Genomic DNA, 20,435 nt, shown 5'->3' on the forward strand with positions numbered 1-20,435 from the left:
TGGACTCCCTAAAAAATGGGACAAGCAGCCAGTGGAAAAGGTTGAAGGCAGCGACCTATGAAGAAGTGGATAAAACCATTTTTAAGTTGTTCATGCCTACCCGGGAGCAAAACATTCCCATGTGCAGGTTTCGCGGATGATTTGAAAAATACTGCTCCAAGGTCCAGCATTTCTGCGCACATCACTGACAAAGTCTTGGAAAATCAATTCTATGTTCATTTACTGAAAGGCTACTGTCTGGTGGAAAATTAATACAAAGATTACACATTGTCATGCACGCATGCTACGACGCACATGACCCGGCTTGGTGTCGCCGGGTGAACCAGCATGCTTGTATGATGCATATCTTGTTGCCACCCAAGCCAGCGGGAAGCACGTCACTGCAAAAAGACGTGCCCCTCGTATTTCCTTGTATAGTGAGGTGCACCCAACATGCCTGCACCCCATTCTGGCTTTTACACTGCATAACAGTTTGTTCTTTCTGGTGTGAATGCAAGACGAGTCCGCTGCTGACAGACAGTGTGTCCGGGATTTCAGGCCGATCATGGAGGTCGGGACGACGCGTTCATAGTCAACAATTTTTACATGGAAAAAATTATGTTTGCACGAAAAAACCTTTTTTTTGGCTTACATTTATATTATTATTTCTTTTTAATGTACCGGTCACCAAGTTTGGGGTATAGTCCTTACACAAGTGGTTATGATAACTGGACAAACACTACAAGTGAAAATATCTAAAAAAATATATCTGATGTACAGCATACTTCCTTAATTTGAAGACTTGTGTAAACATTTCTTGCCATCTCATGCACATTGAGATAGATTCTACCACGTTAGCGACCTACACAATTAGGCTACTATCCTCTATATCAAAGGTGGCTTGCATCAATAACAACGTGCTGTTTAGAGACTACATACAGACTCACAGTGATGGTGGTAGTTCTCAATGCGAGTGCAATGAGACAATGAAAATAACTCTCACCATAAGGTCCTGCACAACTTCAGAATGCTTCTTTTGCTCCGCCTGTAGTTTACTTCGAGCATTGCGCTCGTCCGACGACATGTGGGCTTTCAGTTCTGCAATCTGTAATAAACATCACATTAGCAAATACTGCCTGGTTTAAACAGCAGAACGAGGCTTTCCTGCAATACATATAAGTGGTTGTAAAAGGGGTTCGGCATTCTGAAATGACTCTGCTATAAGGAATGCCGTAGTGGAGGGCTCCGGACTGATTTTGACCATGCCCTAACATCATACAGCACACAGCTACCTTTTGCATTTCATCACCATTGCAACGCAGCCACCATGGCCAAACTTCTGCACGTAAAGGCTCAATGTTGATAGCATTACCTAGAGGGCCCTAGTGTAGCTACAAGAATGAAATGCTTGTACTGGGCAGGTGAACACAGCATGGAATACGCTAAGAAACAGCTGTGCAGCTTCGGATGTCACAACTCTCCTCCACTGAAGTTGCAGCAAACACTCTCTGGCTTAACAACACACTTTGCAGCATTTCTTTTTTAGTGCAATTAACAACCCCAGGTATGAACTGGTCAATCTTGCTCAGAAGCTTCGACTTCCAAGTCTTGTCGTCCCTGCCAGCATGTGGTGCTTAAACCTCAACGCACCTGCTTGTCCTTGGCAAGCAGTTGCTGGTCCTTCAAGGCCACCTGCTTCTGCAGAGAAGACACCTGCTCTCGCAACTGGGTCAGTACGACCACATGGTCACTGCTGGTTGGGTCCAAGAGGCCACTGGTTTCCGGGGTGCTCCTCAGAGGAGTGCTCCCGTTGGCCAACTTTGCTGTGGGGTCCAGCCGTGGCCTTTTACTGCCTCCATGCTCGCTGCCAACCCTGGAATAAAGGGTAGTAACAAGGGGGCACAAGTCAGTCAAGCCAATGAAACCGGCACATCCAGAGGTCTGAGCAATAGAAGGCTATGACCATACCATTGCCACCTAAAAGACAAGGCATTCAGTATATGTCTAAACAAGATATACAAGACATTACACATGCCACAAACCCATTTCAACAACAGCAAAAAACAACCAACGGTACAGGTTGAAACAAGATGGATGATTTGGCTTCCATAAGTGAAAGTATTGTTCTCTCAAAACTATGCTTTGGAAGCAACGCAAAAGTATGTTTCAATAGTAGTCCGAGGAATCTTGTATGGTTTGTATCACTAGAAGCTCGAGATACAAGCATGATAGCACATTCCCATACCTGCCAACCTAGCAAGGTCGAAATTCAGGAAATTTATTATTCACACAATTGTACAAGCGAGGAGAGAGAAGAAAAGCAGAAGGAGGGTCCTTTTATTATAGACTTTGCAGTAGATCTTGCTAACTTCTTCAAACCTCTGACAGAGAGAGTAGCATGCCGTGATGAAGTGGCTAGGGCACTCGACTACCGTGCCCAAGGATGCGGGATTAAAGACCGGCCGCAGCGGCCGCTTTTTGACGGAGGAAAAAAGCAAGGCGCCCGTGTGCTGTGAAATGTCTGTACACATTGAAGAACCCCAGGTGGTTGAAATTTCCAGAGCCCTCCATTACATTGCCTTTCATAGCCTGAGCCGCTTTGAGACATTAAACTCCATTAACCAAACCAAACAGTAAGAGTAATTTCACTCAAAGCGTGATCCATAATGATGGCCGTTCACGAGCAGCAGATGTTGCACACTAATGCATAGAATTCTGTTCTAGTTTAGGTTTCAAATCACCCCTTCTGCCGTGAGACACACTGACGTCACATCTACACATTCAAAATGTTCACTTTTTTTTGAAGTCATGAAGCACCAAAATTCATGAGTATAAGATTGAAATATCGCTTCTTGGGCTTTGATGGTGTCGTGACTTCCAAGCATACAAAGATTCTAACTTGACACGGTGCACGACACATGGCCGGCCTAGCTAAGCAGAAACATATATGCAAGCAATTGCAACTGCGAGCATGAATTGCTACGAAGCATACAAATTTTGCTTTGGGTGGCTGCTTAGCCAAAGATGCTACAGCAGCCGTTGATGGTGGTGCTAGTGATTACGATGCAGCTGCAGATTCCGTGGTGCTGGATTCGCAAACACCATTCTTGCGTGGGCACAGTGGGATTTTTGATTGAAAAATTTTATTTTCCACCAGAAGAAGGCGATCATCCCCGCCCCCGGCACATAGGCCTGGAAGACGGGGGTCACCACCTTAAAGGCTGGCTGGCAGGCCTTGTCCCATGGCAGCCTTCTCCGCCAGGTGTACGATGTTCCACTATATGCTCAGGATCCGAGCATTACAGCAGAGTCTCCCAGTTCTCTCTACTGAGTATATTTTTCCTACACTGGGAGAGTGCGGGCGTTCCTGATATTGGGTAGTGGTCATATAATCCGCCTTTTGCGCGAGGATGTGGCGCCATCATGCGGTAGCGGGCGGGAAACACATTGAGCGGCAGTGTAGCAGACGACGCGAAAGCGCACCATACGAAATGGCCACGCCAACGCTGGTAGAAAGCGAAAGCTTCCCCCCCTTTTTTTGGCCTCGGAGCGGAAAGTAGTGACAGTGATTGCAGCATATCATGTTCACGCAGTATGGGGGAAGGTAGAGCGTTTTCACAATCCACTCATAACGCACGTACGCATATACTATCTTCGTATTGTAAGAGCGTGTAGCGCGGGCCGTGTTCGACGTGACAGAATGAGACGCTCTCAGCGTGCAGGTTTTCGGCAGACAGGAGAGCGTGGGGGCAGAGAGAGAGAGAGGGATCTCAAAGCGCAAAGCAGCCAGGGGTTTGTTGATGCTGCAGAGCTAGGTGGAATCGTCTCCTGTGACTTTGAGCGGCGCATAAGCGGGGTGTCTTGAGTTACCGAGCACAATGCGGTCACCGCGGCGCCGGCATGGTGCAATGGGCGTCGCTTCCTCCTCGCGTCATCTACAACCGTGCAGCTATAGGATTTCATCCACGAAGATCGACAGAGAGTCACATATACACACCCCGTGAAAAGGGCATTGTCCCGGCCGGAATGCACACCTGCAGGAAACGCGCTGCATTTTTCTGGCAATGGATTATTCAGAGCTGTAGCCGGTTTCTGGCCTCAGGAGTCAGAACGGATGTGGTCGCAGTGGTGAAAAGGTTCTCGGTGCAAAGAGAATGGTCATTCTGTTGTGAAAGGATCTCCAACGTTCATTTCTGCCTCCGCCGCGATTTCTGCGGAATCAACAACTTGGTGACACATGTGAATCTCCTACATATCGGATGCGCATCTCGGTCAGGAACCAACTCTGTTCTACGTCCAGAGCGATCCACTCTGCAAGTGAACGAGCATGAACCCTTCAGGAGACTCATTTATTGTGCCGGGCGGTTTCCTTGCCGTTGCAAACGGTTGGACGAAGACGACGATTATCAAGCTCCCTAACGAAGTGCATCTGATTGCGTACATTAAAGGAACAAAGTCCGGATGCTTTGGCGTGCACGAAGGCGAGCCTTTAATTAAAAAAAAAATACTGTGCGTCGTGCAAGTGTCAAGTGCGTCATATGCTCCGAGCGGCAAAAACACAGATACTACAGGTATGTATGCATCTAAGCGAAATAGGCATGATGAAAAGTACCTACTGGAATTTTCACCCAGGCTGTAGCGCACCAGTGATAGCTGCAATGAGGATTTCTTCGGTGCGTGATTGCTTCAGTTGCACCGGGGCCTGAAGGCGATGTATTTTGTCCCTTCTTATCTTTATGTGCGAAAGGGCTAGGTAGCTTAGATATCACAGGCGGCTGTGTGCGCTAGGCCGTAATATTTAGCATGTTTTATCGTGACTGCCACCTCACTAACAAGAAAAAAAATACGGCGTTTTAATGCACTGCCGTTCGCGAGCGCCTCATGACCAGCTCAACCACTCGGCTCGCTAACGGCGGTGCATCACAACAAACACCCTTTTTTTCTTCTTTTTAGTCAGCGGCAGTCGCGATAAAACATGCTAAATATTACGGTCTAGCGCACACAGCCACCTGTGATATCTGCGCTACCCGGCCCCTTCGCACATAAAGAAAACAAACGACAAAACACATCGCCATCAGACGCCCCGAACAAATGCTCATTACGGCTATCACTGGTGGGTTACAGGCTTGGTGCAAACTCCGGTAGATACTTTTCATCATGCACATTTCCTTTAGATGCATACATACCTGTAACGAAGTGTTTTTCGCATAGTCGAGAGCACGCAGTCGGCTGCCAAGGTCGCCCATTCACGTCTTGACGCTTGGTTGCCCTAATCCAAGCTTCACGCCGTTGCAGGTCGCGGCTCGCCGAAGGAAACCTAACAAAACGCGTCTTGCATCCCGGCACGCCTCGATAGTGGCAGCCGTAAGCGGCACAGGTGGTTGGCATCGTTTTACCGAGGCTGTGAACGTACCGCGCCTCCAGCCCCCGTGCGTTGGCTATGAGTGCGGCGACGAGAAGCGCCGTCGACGCCTCTCAGTGTGTTTTCATCAGTCGCCGCTGGGGCTTCGCGCATGCGCATAGAACTCGCGCAAAAGGCGGATTGAAAAGTTTTGTAAAAGATGGGGAGTTTCCCAAGCAAGCCTGGAAGGCTGGCAGGTGTGCCTTGGTGATGAAAATTTATTTCCAGATTATTTCATTTTTTCTGGAAGTTTGACCAAATGTGTTTGTCAGATCTCTGACTTCAACCTCAACTCATACAAAGTTATACACATTTTTCTGCAAACAAAGCAAGCAGTACTGTTCACGATTGCCTGAAGCATTTGAGTTTCCCTCTTTGTTTTCAAAGCATAATGAGAAATCTCGGTGAGTGCTTCCGAGATTTCACAAATTTAATCTTTAGGGCCACTGAAGTTGTCGAATTCAGTCTGTTTATGTCCCTTACAGAAGCCTACATGCACTACAGATTATAGGTTTGCCCACAGGTTAATCTTACCACTGATAACTCAAACTGCTTACCAGTCATTACCCAGCTTGTACTGGTAGTTGCTTTAAGGCACAGGTGGTGTAGGAGCTAACTTGTAGGATCTAACTAAAGCAGCACTTTCAAAGACTCCAATAGAGCCTGGGTGGGTTTGGCTTGTCAGCTCGCCATTTACTAGGGTCTCTCAGGATGCCAATGCACAGTGGCGCAGAACATTCTCTGTTTCATCAGCTTCAATCTTTGTTCTGCACCTGAATGCCGAGTTATATGTGCTGTTTACTTGTAGCTAGTTAACACAAGAAGTTGCTTCACCGACGGTGCAAGGAAACAAATGCTCTCGGCCAAAAATGTTTTACAAGAACTGTAGCTTTTATGGCGTCAGGCCAGTGATTTTCACCTGAAGGCACGCACTTGATGCCCAGCATTGAAAAAGATATTGACACACAGTGTCTGGTGAGACAAAGCAGTGGCTGACGAGAGCCAACACCAATGCAGAAACCTCCTTTCCTTTTCCGGTTTGACTGCTTGTGCCTGCCACCCCTAACACGGCCGATGGGCTACACACTGGTTTGGGAACAGAAATGTAGTGCTTCACCAAGCACAAAATGTCACTTTTTTTAGTGGGGACACGGTGTTACCTCGGATCAAAATGGCTTTATGTCCTTCCTGAAGTGAAAGGTGTCGAAGAAAATTGCGCCGAAGGTATCCGCAGCCGAGCGGGAGTATGAAAGTATGGATCTTTATTCATTTGAACACACAAATTCTTGCAGAAACCCGTGTGCGTGTGCTGCAATTAGTAAAGAGATGTCAAAATTAACACTTTTGCAGTTTTAACAGCAGACTGAATGTCGCTGCTCTTACGTGTCTCCCCGCATAGCGGGATTTGTTACTTATCACATTTTCTTTCACGTCGAGTGATAGGCAGTCGTGCTAGTCACTTCTTTGTTCCGCGCATCTCCAGCTGGGCTTTGTGCCACCATGGCTCTTTCTGCCGTGCGAATTATGCCTTGTAAGAATCATTGCTACATGCATCCCACGCTTAGAGTGCAATCGCACCAGGAGCAGTCAATGGCTGCCCTGCAAGTTGCCATAACTGCTGAGTGCCCTTTTGAGAAAAGTTTTTATTTTAAAAGACTTTTTAAATCCATTTTAAAGCATCTCAAATGAGACAACTATGAATTTAATTCTGGGCAGTCATAGGTAGGTATTTGTGAGCACCGTTTCCAGTCCAGTCGTGCAGACAAATATGCAACCACAACAAACATGGTAGCTTAATTGACAAACAATGTCAATTAAATGGCATGAGGGCAGGCTAAAGAGATCCTGAAACACATTCTACCTAACTTCTCATGGCTTCTGATGCTTACCCTCTCTGCCTTCCTACCGGGAGATGCTGCCAGAAGGCATCAGGTGTTACACAGAGCGCATAGAGAACTACCCGTGGATTACCTCACATTGGCCTATTCTCACCTTCGTCAAGGAGCCAGCCAGCAGTAATGCAATCTACACTAAATCCACACGCACAAAAAAAGCGAGTCTGAATGAAAAAATGAAAAGCTCCACTCAACAAATGCAATAACATATGCCAACAAGGCTTCTAGGCAGGGGTGTGCAAATACTTGAATAACCGAATTTAATAAGTTCTCAAATCATTGATTCGCAAATCTCTCTATATTTTGAGGCAGGCATCACGTCTGTGCTGGGAAGACTAGATACAGTAAAATTTCGCTAATTTGACACCTGCTAATTCGAATTTTCGATCAATTCGAACAAGAAGCACAGTCTCGGCCGATGCCTATGTAAATCTGTGATATTGGAAGCTTGACAATTCAGGTGGGTGGGCCACATCAAGGCGCAACTCACGAAGCCAGCGATCGTTCAAATAGACCTGCCTGTACATGAATTGCTTGGAACAGTGTTGCCTGCACACCTGAGATGCGGCTCTGTAGCAGGAGCTACGACTATGGAAAATCCCCCTCTAGTCGAAATATATAGCCCAACAGCATAGTTTCAGTTTCACTTCCCTTGAATTCACACCACCCGCTGCTGACAACGGGTGCGCGCATCGGCCAATGGCACCATTTTGGACTCTGCTTTGCGCGCCAGTGGTATTTTAGTTTTACAGTGAATAGCGTCATGCCATTCTAGCACCTACGCCTATTTTCCTCTTACACATACACATGCTTCCTCTGCGCTTGAAGTATGTTGATGTACTGAATTTTAATGTGATAGCATTAAAGGTTCTGTTACTCAAAACATCCGGCATTGGCGCTGTGATAAGGAGCTTGGCGCTGGCAAGTGCTAGCTGGCAGTTGGCTTCGCTGGGCACTGATTCTTCAGTTTGTGAAATTTACACAATATCAGATGTTTGGAAGGAGCTGCAACTCTGGTTGCTCATATGAGATGGCAAGGTGAAGTAAGAATCAATCATCCAGTGCTCTTGGATGCAGAAAATTACTCCTGGGCTACACAGGTACATTCACACGGCTTGGTTAAAGTGGGGGTTTATGCATAGGGTAATTGCTTACACTAGCTTAAGTGATCCCCACAATTTTGCTGACGATTCTCTACACGCCATTGCACAGCCTGTGCAGTTAAGTATCTTCAAAACACGATGGGGCCATTTGCGAAGAGGCACTGATCAATTTTGTCGACTTTCCCGATTGTGTGCGCAAAGCAAAGCACGACAGTTCTGGCAGTTCCTTTGGGACATTCAATAATTTGAGCATGTTTACTGGTACCCTGAAGGTACCACATATGTTTGGCTCTGCTGAGCAAAGTTCAATGTTCAAACGATTCGATTCAAAAGACTACATATTGGGTATTTGCACAACCTTAGTTCCTGGTAGCAGGAGGCTGCTGCCACCACTCACTTGTGGTTGGAGAGTGAGGAAGAAGAGTGGGAGTGCTTGCGATGGTGGTGGTGGTTTTGGCTGGAAGAGGAAGTAGCGTTGGTGGTGCCTCCACCAGAGCCCGAAGATGACCTGTGGTGGTGATGGTGGCTGTGGTGGTGGTGGTGGTGGCTGTGGTGCGGTGCCGAGGTGGCCTTGCCCAAGGTAGAGTGCCGCATCGGGTCGTTCTGCTTAGCCTTGGCCAGGGCCCTCTTGTACGACAGCGTGCACAGCCAGCACAGCAACTTGCCATCAACCTGCAAGGCCAAAGTCAAAAGAGGCACTTCTGACAGCATATACTACAGCACAAGCTGCATGTCATGTTTGCAATGTCCTGTGCACCAAGGTCTTCAGCAAGAGTTAAGGATTTTGCCTGGGCTATCTGGGAAGGATGTCTAGAAATGTTCCATGTTCACAATTAGGCAGATGGATTTGGCACAAGCTGGTTAACAATGAGGAAAGATTTTCATCACGAGCATCCATTACCAGTGAAATGAAGCACAAGGAATGAGCGCAAGACTGTCCTGATTAAATACACAACATATATAAAAGCACTTTAAAGGTAGGAAACAATGCAGACGTGGCAATGACACAAAGAGAAAAGAGCCTCCATCTGGCAAAATATATTTGTTCACTAATACACTGAATCCCTTGAAAACTGTGCTATTTTTGTTTAAAATTTTACAGATTTTGTAGCGTCACAGCATTATAACGTGCAGAGTTGGATCTCTACCAAGGCGATGCCTTATAAACTGTACCATCATCCCACCCTTTACTTCCTTTTACCACCCCTGCAGTTTTCTGGGGCCGTGACCATGAAAACAAAGAAACACGCGTCATATAAAAAAGCTTGTGCAAAAGCGTTCATTCCTCACAGATCACCTGCCATCACACATTATTAACGAAGTTAACTTGCAAACTTTTCAAGATCAGTAGCAACAAAACCTTGGGAGCTAGCGTATTCTGTATTACAAAAAATATAGCTGCTGATGATAATAAGCTTAGACAAATAATTCACAACAAAAAGCTATTTATTAATCATATTCTGCAATTTACAATAGTGAAAAAGTTGTTAAAGAACGTCAAAAGTTTGCTGAAAATCAAAAGTGCACTGATACCAGCCTCACAGCATGCGAGCCAACAAAACCTTGGGAGCTAGCGTATTCTGTATTACAAAAAATATAGCTGCTGATGATAATAAGCTTAGACAAATAATTCACAACAAAAAGCTATTTATTAATCATATTCTGCAATTTACAATAGTGAAAAGGTTGTTAAAGAACGTCAAAAGTTTGCTGAAAATCAAAAGTGCACTGATACCAGCCTCACAGCATGCGAGCCGCCCACCCTGCAAAAAGCCGAGTCAATCTAATCCAACATGGCTACACGCGCTGGCGCACTACTCTCGCGCAGCGCTGCTGCATATTAACTGAGCACCCACCTCAAGTACGTATTGGCTCTTCTACTGTGGCAGCTCAGCCATGTGTTGGCGTTGTAATCATATATAATGCCTCGCCTTGCGGAGGCCGCGCGCTGGCTAGATAGCACAACAACAAAAAAAGTCTGCATGAATAACATATTTGCTGTGCACCAGCTTAAAATGAAAATGCACTGCAAAATATATCGTGCCATTTTCCCTGACTTGGCGAATGTTTGATGATTTCCCTGACATTTCACCGATTTTTCCTAGTGCATAAAATTTCCGACAATTCCCGGTTTCTAGACACCCTACAACTACCCTTCCTTGCTACTGGAGGGCCAAAGTGAAAGTAATGGCTAAAGGATTGCAATCACAGTCCCCGAACACACAACGAGGAAAAATCTGCATTAAAACACAGGTATACTTAAACCCAGGTACCAGCAAGCACTATACGCGCATAAGCTTCGCATACCTTTCGACGGCTGTCATCTTTGCGGTCAAAAGCACAGCGCTGCTTGCACTGCTCGCAGTTCACAGGTGGCCCATATCTTTTTTCAGAGTTGGTACAGCGCTGGCACTTGTTGCCAATGAAGGCAGCGATGATGTTGCAGTACTCGCAAGCGGTGGGCTAATTTCGAGAAGAACGAGAAGAGGGACATGTGACAACATATCGGAGAGCAATACCAAGGAAGCGAGCTACTTCCTTGGCACTTCACAGAGCTTACCTTTCCGTATGCCTTGACATTCTGCTCGCATTTCTTGCAGATGGTGGATGTACTGCCCTTACTGCATAAAGAAGAGTTTTGAGAACTAGGACAACACACTGAAAAACTGACGAGCTTAATCATCACCACCACCTGATGGACTATGTCCACTGCAAGGCAAAGGCCTTTACCGTATTTTCTCTAATTAACCCAGTCCTGTGCTAGCTGTATCCACCTGACCCCCGAGAACTTCTTAAAAGGAGTATAGACACCTATTTTTGGGTTTGAGTTTAATCCCCTATAATAATGCATAAGACATTATTTTACATGAATCACCATGTAATATTCGCCTATGACTACTGAAAAATTTGTAATCACATTTCTTTTCTCACCTGTTTCGGTTTAGGTTTCAATAGCCAAGCAATGACGTCAAAGTCAAGTCTAGGTCACGTGAGGAATGAAAAGCAAATAAAGAAATAAACGTTTCTTTGTCGTTTGAATTCACTACAGTGCTAAAGCCAGCCTGCCACATGAACAGGGATCACAAGAAGTGAACAGTCAATGATTATATCATTGTTTTTTTTCATGCCGCGAGTGACCTAGACTTGATTGTGAACTCACAGCCATCTCTAAGCTGCTGAAACCGAAACTGGTGAAAAAAGAAAATTAATTATAAATTATTTAGCAGTCGTAGCTCCACATACAGGAATATTTATGCATCCTTAACAAGAAGAAAAATGCCATCAAGATTCGGTGTCTATACTCCTTTAACCTCAACCGCCTACCTAACTTTCTGCCGCCCCCTACTAGGCTTTCCTTCCCTTGGAATCCAATTTGTTAGCCTTAGCGACCATCCTCTCTTAGCACTATATATGCCCTGCCCATGCTACGGTGATTTCTTCTCGATTTCCACTAGAATGTCTTTAACTCGAGTTAGCCCACTATGCAAGCTTGCTATCTCAAAGTTACACCTGCCATTTCTCGTTCCGTAGCTCTCTGCGCTGTCCTCAACTCAACTCGGGAACCCTTTTCGTTAACCTCCAAGCTACAGGCCCATATGAGAGTACAGATAAGGAGCTTAAATATGCTGCAGACTAAAGGGTTACCAGTATATGCACAAGCAGGCAAATAGTGTCCTGACTTCCCTCCAAGCTTTCATAGCTCACAACACTCCACATATCAATGTTCCTAGGTCTGCAATCATAAAACACAGTCCTGCTTATGTGTGTGTGTGTGTGTGAAAGAGAGAGAGAGAGAGAGAGAGAGAGAGAGAGAGAGAGAGAGAGAGAGAGAGAGAGAGAGAGAGAGAGAGAGAGAGAGAGAGAGAAAAAATCAAACTAAATATCCAGCCATTAACAGGCCTGCCATATTACTACTAAGGTATAACCTAGCACACTTCCTTTATTTCCCACAGCATTTGGTAGCACACAGTACTGCAGCTATTGTACTTCTGGAGAACCATTTTGCTTCCCACATTTCGGACACTTTGTACTTAAAAAATACTTGTGCTTACTTCATTTACACAGATTCCTGCATATACCTACCCATAAGAGGTGCATAAAAACTGTTATGCAAAAGTCCTTCTGGATAGCCATATGGGATAGCCATGGGATAGCCATACCCATGGGAGTTAAAAACCAATGCAGGATCATTCCACGCGAACCAATCCAGACTTTGCACTCTGCTATCTTCGATTTCTTTTCAGGAAATCATGGCTTGCTGCTCAATTATGGCAAGCATTACCCCAGCTTGTCTTAGTAGGAAAAGTTTTTATTGTGTGCCGTGGCCGCCATTTTGCAAGCAGCAGTAAAACCTAATCACAAAAAGGATTTGTAAAAAATAAACCTTTTACACATGACCAACAAAGTTTTTGCACAAATAAAGCATACCACACTTCCGTATGCAGAAACTGAACTGAATGTTTGTTTTTTTATGTACAAAACATACAAGAAGGTACAAAACGAACTCTATCAAATTTTAGGTTCTCACAGTAGTCATTTAAATTATTGCAGAAATCCTCCAGAAAACAAGGAAGGAAGAAAGGCCAAGTTCACCAGTAAAAAGTTCTAAGTTTGAGATAATTTACTTTTTGAGGCATATTCAGCCATCAAATAAGTAGTATGTTAGTCCTACTAAAGCTATGAAAGACAGTAAGTTGCATGGTACCATTTAATGTCATTTATGCATTAAGGTTTAATGTAATGATTTTTAAATGAGAAAATAATTTGCAAACTGAGTCCTTGCCCTCAACACTGTTGTTATTCTACGATTGCTCTTCCCAGCAAGTACACTTCCTGCCAGCTGAAAATATATATAAAACCAGCACTCCACTGAAGGAATGCAGTGGCGTTCTGGGCCTGCATGTTGAGAGCTTCAGCAATACGAAAATCCACTGCATGCATACAGAGAACAAAACTGCTGTGGCAGCGTGAAGGAGGTTCAGAGTACCCGGCACTGTATGGTAACATCGCAGCTCGAGAAGAGTAAACTCTATGTAAACGAGAATAGTTTCTCAATGTAAACAGTACAGTGTGTGCTGGCTCTAGCGTGCACTGCAGCAAAGAGCAAGCACAGAACATCACAGTTGCATCAGAGTTGTATGCAAGGGATTCAACTCACGAAATAATCTTCTCGGCTGAAACAAAAAGCTACTCATATTAAACTTTCAGAAACAATGCGCGTGAATGGTACGGAGCAACTTACCATTATATTTTTACTAGGACCAGCTTACTATGCACTCGATGGCTAAAGATGACCCAAAAAGCAAGTTCCCAAATTTAGTTTTTCTGCCGATACTCCTTGCATTTCTTAATTTCTGACATTTTTATAGGCTTCTTTGCCTTCTAGGCAACTTAGAAAAATAGTTCGAATGACTACCGTGAAAACAAAATTTAGTGAAAAAATCTAAAAAAATTGTTTACCTTCTGACACAGTGATTTGTATATATAAAAAAAGTCAAATGGTTCAATTTACCGCATACGAAAGCACAACGTATTTTATTAGTACAATGTTTCATACTCAAGCATAAAAACTTTGTAAACTTTTTTTTATAACTAGGTTTGGTTACTGCTTGCAATTTAAGATAAGCCACGATGTTAAAAAATTTTTCCTCCAAGCAAGCTGGGATAATGCATCTCATAATAGTAACGCAATAAGTCACGATTTTTTAAAAAGGAATCGAAGATGGTCGAGTACAAAGCATGGACAAGCTGGCATGGAATGGCCCGCAATAAACACCAAAGGTCGAGAAAAAGACAGCAGGAGGCAGTGCAGATGCAATATTAAAATGCTCACTTTTCCTGCTGAAACTCTGTGCGACAGTAGGTGCACTTGACAATCGGGAAGGCACCTCGACAGTCCTGCACAAAAATTCATTCATTAAAAACACAGCCACTCAGGCAAGGCAGAAAATCATGTGGAGGCACAGCTCAGAGTGAGAAACAGTGGGACTGGGTGGGCAGCAGAAAAAGTGCTACCTTTTTTTTTTTTTTTAAACATTTACCTATACTGTGTAAGGCATACTGCCATGACCTTCCAACACTGTCATTCTGTGAATGCCCCATTTCTCTTCAGCTTATTCCCTGCTACTGGATGTTGCTGCACTCAAGCAGGTTTAAAACTGCACCCCTTAAAATAGTTATCTTGCAAACTTTTGTTTTTTATTCACAAAGTAACATGTCATTAGATGTTTTAGTCACAAGGACAGGCTTGCCATTCAAGTGCAGATATACCTTCTAGGCAACTTTATAAACTGAATCTTTCTTTCCCAACAATATGCCAGAGTCAATTTATTTTATTATATGTCACTTGCCCAGGAAGTCCCAGACCTAATGACTGGCTTTCAACTCATGTCGGGAAAAAAGTAGTGCTAGGCAGTGACTAAAGATTTTCTTGAAATGGGATTCCAGTGAAACGGGAGAGAGTAGAAGAAATATATAAGAGGACAAGGTACGCACAGACCTGAGAAGTTCCCAATATGAGCAGTGCCTCCACAAACTTCAGCTCACAATAACAGTGATGCATAGCCCTTTTGTTTTTATTTCTTTTTGCAACATGCACATCACAACCGTGGTGCATAAGCCCTCCATTTTTTTTTTTAATTTTTGCAACATGCACACTGGACTGTTTTGTGTGTTGTTTTTTCCATCTCTTTTCAAAATATCTGACATAACCTAACCCAAGATCATAACAATGCAGCTTGACTTCACTTGTTATAGATCATAAGTACCAGTGACACACACCAGAGTGCAGTCCCAGAAAGCAACATTAAAAAAAAAAAAAACCGGGAAATTTTTTTTTCCTTGGCCAAGAGCATGAAATTGGAACCACTCTCTAAACTGACCGGGATAGCTGCACTTAGCAACATAAGGTGAAATTGATCAACAATTCAAAGCAGGTACAAAGTTAGTCCAATGCACTCAAGAAATCTCAAGGCAGAGTTGATTATACAAGAAAATAATTGCCATTCACATCAATCTGAACACAGCCACATTCTATGTTGACCCATGGTTGTCATTATAGTGGTATGACCATGCTCAGATTTGTGCTAATAGCAGTTGCACCCTTATTTCACAACTACTCTGGGAATCCCATAAACACATTGGACCATGGTTATTTAATGACTGCTTACTTAAAGAAATAAAGGAAGCCACGCTCCCTGCTTTCAATGATTTGATGCCAATCCTCACTGATGAAATAAATAGCTTGCTTAGCTGATTACTTAATAACACAAGTCCCACATGCTTTCATGCGTGCTATAAAAAGGCAGTAAATGAAAAAGAGCGCTGAAAAAATGACTGCGCTAAGCATACTAGACAGCAAGTGGGAATAAAGGCTCCAAGAGAATAGCACTAGTTCCTGCATAGCCTCATGCATGCTTACAGTAGCTGACAGAGATCCTGGTTAGTGATATTAGTGCCAATAAAAGTGCACTCAGTAACAACTCCACAAATTTCAAAGCAACACCATCGGAGTGCAGCTCACTTGCGATCCCCCACTAAGAGATTGAAAACAACACACAACCACGATCCAGCGGCCCCATAGTAATGATAAGGCCAATGTAGAATTCGGGCATTTCCTTACCTTTGTCGAGAGGCAGTAAGCTCTCTAGAGTGGAGGCACTCTTCATGGTGGGCACAATAGGCTGTGAGAAGAAGAAGACACAAGGCAAAATGCCACAGCAAGCATGAGACTTCTGTGACTCTTGCTCCACTGGCAAAAACAGCTCCTCAATAAACTGTTCCCAGTGGTAACGAGTATTTCCATTCTAACACCAACAGCAATCACATCATCACATGAATTTAGTTTTTGCCTTTAACCAAAACAAACTGCACACACTTTACCAGGTGTTCACAACACTAAAGGCAACACAACCTCTAACACAAGGTGTTTCTCTATGCAGTAGATAATGTGTTCAACATGTGCACACTGCACACAACACAATTAGAAAAGTGCTTCTGCCCAGCTCCACCATTTAGTCTATGCGTCATGTTTTGTGCCACTGTGCTTGAAAATGCAGTGAAGTGCAAGCAGAAAACGTTCTTTGGGTATAAAAATATAGAATACCGCAGAGTTGGCTACCCTAAAGAAGTGCTGGCAACCACAGCCAATGCAATACAATTGTTTTTTACTATGTTCTACCACGGTTATCTCCAGCACCAACCAGCTGAGCCCAGTTATAATTGTGGGGAAAAATAAACTGGAATAGGAAAATTATCCCTATCCCGAATGTGAGACAACTGTAGTAGCAAATGCAACAAAATTTCTGTATGGCCTCCAGTATTCATCAGTGTTACTGCCAGAAGCGATACGCTTCACTGATTATAAATATGCCTAACACTTGCACATTTCAATACATTAAAAACTGCACTGCATAAACAAAGAAATTTTCGCACTACCGGTGGTGTGCCTGCACATTTTGCTGTGCAACAAAATGTGGATGTTTTAACTGTAAACGAATGACTTTATAAGAAAACAAGGCTGAAATTTGTTGGGACATTTCTGAAATGCAACCATTCCCTTTTCCCACAACCTTTACATGGACACAGGGAAGCTTGTTTAAAGTTCTGAAGTTGATTTCACATGTGCCGAAAGATGTTCCGGGTGTGTCATTAATCCACGCAAGGAATGAAAACATCTCTCCCAAAGACATAATGGAAGCAAGACGAGACAATAATTCATAGCTCAGTGAAGCACCCAACAAATCAAAGTCAGCCAAGAATGCTGCTTTCACATAACCCTCTCCGGTGCAAAGGCTATCATGTGATCTCCTCTGAACAGAAATGTAGCCAGCTACAGTCCAAAGGCATTATACCTTTGGCACATGGGAACAAAATCAAGAAGAGCACTAAGTGGCCAATTCAAAAAATTATAACATCATTGTGAAGGGCCACACGGACAACATGACAGTGTTCCCACTAGTGTCATTTGCACCCTAATGAACCCAGAAGTGGTTGACCAATGAAATGCATGCTGTTAGCATAAGAGAATACGTTTGAGAATGAACTTCGCCAAGCTCTCTTTGTGAAAATACTTTGAAGGTAAATGGGTATTCACATGTGCCAATGGAATATTTTGGACTGCAAGGCTCACACGGTTTCATTTTAAGCAATAAAATTCTGCTTCATTTTCCCACTAATAATGATTTGCAAAGATAGGGCCAAAATAGTTTTCTGACCATTCCCACAGTGTTGCAATTATACTGAAGTTACAGGTTCCAAACAAGAATCACGACAGGTAAAGGCATTAGGCAATTAGTAACATCATTTCTTGTATTAACATAGCACAGACATTCCAAGATGGGTACAAGTACCGTAGACTACAAATGCAACCAGCCATGCCAGGTCATATCAGGTGCACTTGTTCATTAAGTCCCCATTAGCCCACAAAAGGTGTAAACAAGAGGCCCACGGCATGAACTCCTTCAGATTTCATTTAATAATAGGGCAGAGAGAACAACACTAAGCGTTCAGCAACAGGGACAAATGCACTGGCTACAGAGAGGCCAAACGCAAGTGCACAAAATATCTCCGTGCAGAGGACAGGTGAAGCTTGGCACAAATAATAGCATCCAGGTAACACTTCAAACTGTTATCAAATGGAAGGCAAACAGGTGTACCCACTCTGGCTTCACACAACTGGAGTCCCCTGTGGATCACTAATGAACACACATCACACACGTACACATTTAGGATGACTGCTGGTGGCCACTAAAGCACAGTGGTGGTCCCTCTTTTCTCACAGTCCTTGTACTTCCAGCTTCACATTTACAGAGCGTGGCATGGTGGCTCCTGTTTCATTGTCGTTCGGCCACTTGTCTATCCCAGCACTGTTCACCTTGATGATGCAACACAGCTCAATCTCTCCTGTTGGCACTCCGGACAGAAAGTGAACATTCTTCAGTCACTTCTCGGGGCACTTGCAGATGCTTGACTCTGAATTCCCATCTCCAGTGTATTTGCTGCTTGTGAAGCATCAACTCGGTCTATCGAAGCCCGAAATCCAGGTTCTGCACTACTCACAGGGTCAGACACCTTCCCGACATCGAAACAAGATTTACCATTTTTTTTCGCCTTTCCAAGCACCCCACCCCCCCTATTTAAAAAAAAAAAACACAGTTTCCATTCAAATCTAAATACCCCCTTTTTTTGTGGGGAAGAGCATGTAGACAAGGCTGTCAGTGCACTTGCTCACTCATTCACTGAGTCAGAACAGTCGTAGTCCCAAAGTAGCGAGGCGTCCACGACACTATCTCTGGCTTCTTGCGTTGCTGTGTTCAGACACTACACAAATGCTGCCGGCACAGAACACCAAAAGCCAACCGAAAGCGGCTTCGATAACTCTATCAGCGTGTTGTTGCGTGGACACGGAATCTGTGACTATTTGACAGCGCTCGGCAAATTTTTCAGGTATCGCAGGCCTTCGTTGCTATCTGGTGTCAGCTGTTTGACAGCCACGAAGGGAGTCTGAGTTTGAAAAGGGCTACCATAGTTTGAAGTTCAAGCAAACTGTAATCGCGTTGGCCAAATAAACTGGTATTTCTAGCACCCATCCTGTGAAGATATCACAGCAAAAACAAGGTGGCTACAACTTAATTCAGGTCACCAGGAGTACTTTAAGGTCTGCTGACATCAGACAGCACATGGGTGTTCTTGCATTTCGTCTTCGCTAAATATGGCTACCCTAGCCACAATCTGATCCCGCAGCTTTGAGGACAGTGCTAATATATTTTCTCCTCTTATGGTCGAGTTTTCCAAGCTATTCAAACAGAACCCAAAGCGCCACAAGAGAAAAAAAATTCAACCACATCGTTTACCAAAAGTAGGTAGATGTTACAGAATGCTTCAAGGAAAAAAAAAAAAAAGAAGCAAATAAGAATTTAGTGCCTGTCCTCCTTAAGTGATGATACGCATGCATCCTGTCACACAACAAAGCATATATTATTGGCCAAACCGACAAGCACACAGTCACCTGAGGAAGATGTCAGCAGATATTGTTTACAATCACCACAGCACAAACTAGCTGGCCTCAAGAGACTGAACAATAGTGAATAAAGAAGGTGCAATTATGCATTTTTTTTTTGTGCCACACATGACCTGTATTTAACTTGGATGCCATACTCATCTTTACACTGTTGAACATAACTTGCATGAGGAAAGAATTTCAGATTATTTACCGCTTGCTGGTGAATACAACCTGGTAATCAGTGCTAGTAATCAGTGTTGTTAAATCTGGAGTTTTTCCTTTGTCAGTAAACGAGTAATTTTGGAAAAAAGGAAATTTTTCTGGGTTTCAAAGAGCTTTAGGAATTGAGCTTGTCTCACCTGTTTAAAACTGTTTTAAAGCTGCCACATGGATAAAGGGCCAGAGTAGATTTTGGTGTCTATTTAAAGAAATATTCACAGTTGTAGCATGGAACATTATTATACTCCGTTTCATACATCAAGTGCAACACTACCAAAGCTACAGCTCTTGTTTGCGCTCTCCGCATCCGCGATAAAAAATAGTGCCTGCTCTTGACGAAAGAAAATAATAGTTGCTTTGTCTGCAAGCTTAATACATTTTACATTTGCCATCAACTTCATAAAAAGCACCTTTTTTAGGGAGAAAAGGTCGGATTCGGCTAATTTGTATGTTTTTTTATGTCGTTTTTGTTCGTGCCGCGTTTTGCTGCCCCGCAACCTTGTAAGCTGTGCCACCAGATGGCGTTGGCTGTGCCCTCCGCGCTGCGCATCCCTTTTTGAGAAAATGGTTCTTTGGTGCGCATTTTTTCTATAAGATCCGCTCTGTGAAGATGTCTAAGCATGCGAAGCATGTTATTGCAAACGTGTATGCTCGAAGCAGAGCCCGTTTCGTCAGGAACCACTCGCCTACAGAACGAGCGCGTAGTGATACGCCTCCCGTTTTTTTTCTTGCGGACTATTTGCGTAGCTCTCGCTGCGTTGCACCTGATGTATGAAACGGAGTATAGTAATGTTGCAAGGACATAATCTTCCCTTTTTCTATATCTAATTCTAAAT

The 20,435-nt window shown here is 43.9% G+C and overlaps 1 protein-coding gene across 2 annotated transcripts in view; it reads right to left on the reverse strand.

Annotated features, from left to right (window-relative positions):
- LOC146207318 (protein FAM76B-like) overlaps positions 1–20,435 on the reverse strand; it is a 58,300-nt gene that overhangs the window by 6,504 nt on the left and 31,361 nt on the right. For both annotated transcript variants that reach the window (XM_084585403.1, XM_084585435.1), the window contains 6 exons: positions 14,212–14,276; positions 10,939–10,999; positions 10,686–10,841; positions 8,776–9,050; positions 1,630–1,852; positions 983–1,084 (listed from right to left, as the gene is read on the reverse strand). In XM_084585403.1, the coding sequence (XP_084441529.1) occupies positions 983–1,084; positions 1,630–1,852; positions 8,776–9,050; positions 10,686–10,841; positions 10,939–10,999; positions 14,212–14,276 (882 nt within the window). The remainder of the gene's footprint in view (positions 1–982; positions 1,085–1,629; positions 1,853–8,775; positions 9,051–10,685; positions 10,842–10,938; positions 11,000–14,211; positions 14,277–20,435) is intronic.

This window comes from Amblyomma maculatum, chromosome 1 (assembly GCF_055883805.1).
Source record: "Amblyomma maculatum isolate TAMU_Amacu chromosome 1, ASM5588380v1, whole genome shotgun sequence".
NCBI classification, from domain to species: domain Eukaryota; kingdom Metazoa; phylum Arthropoda; class Arachnida; order Ixodida; family Ixodidae; genus Amblyomma; species Amblyomma maculatum.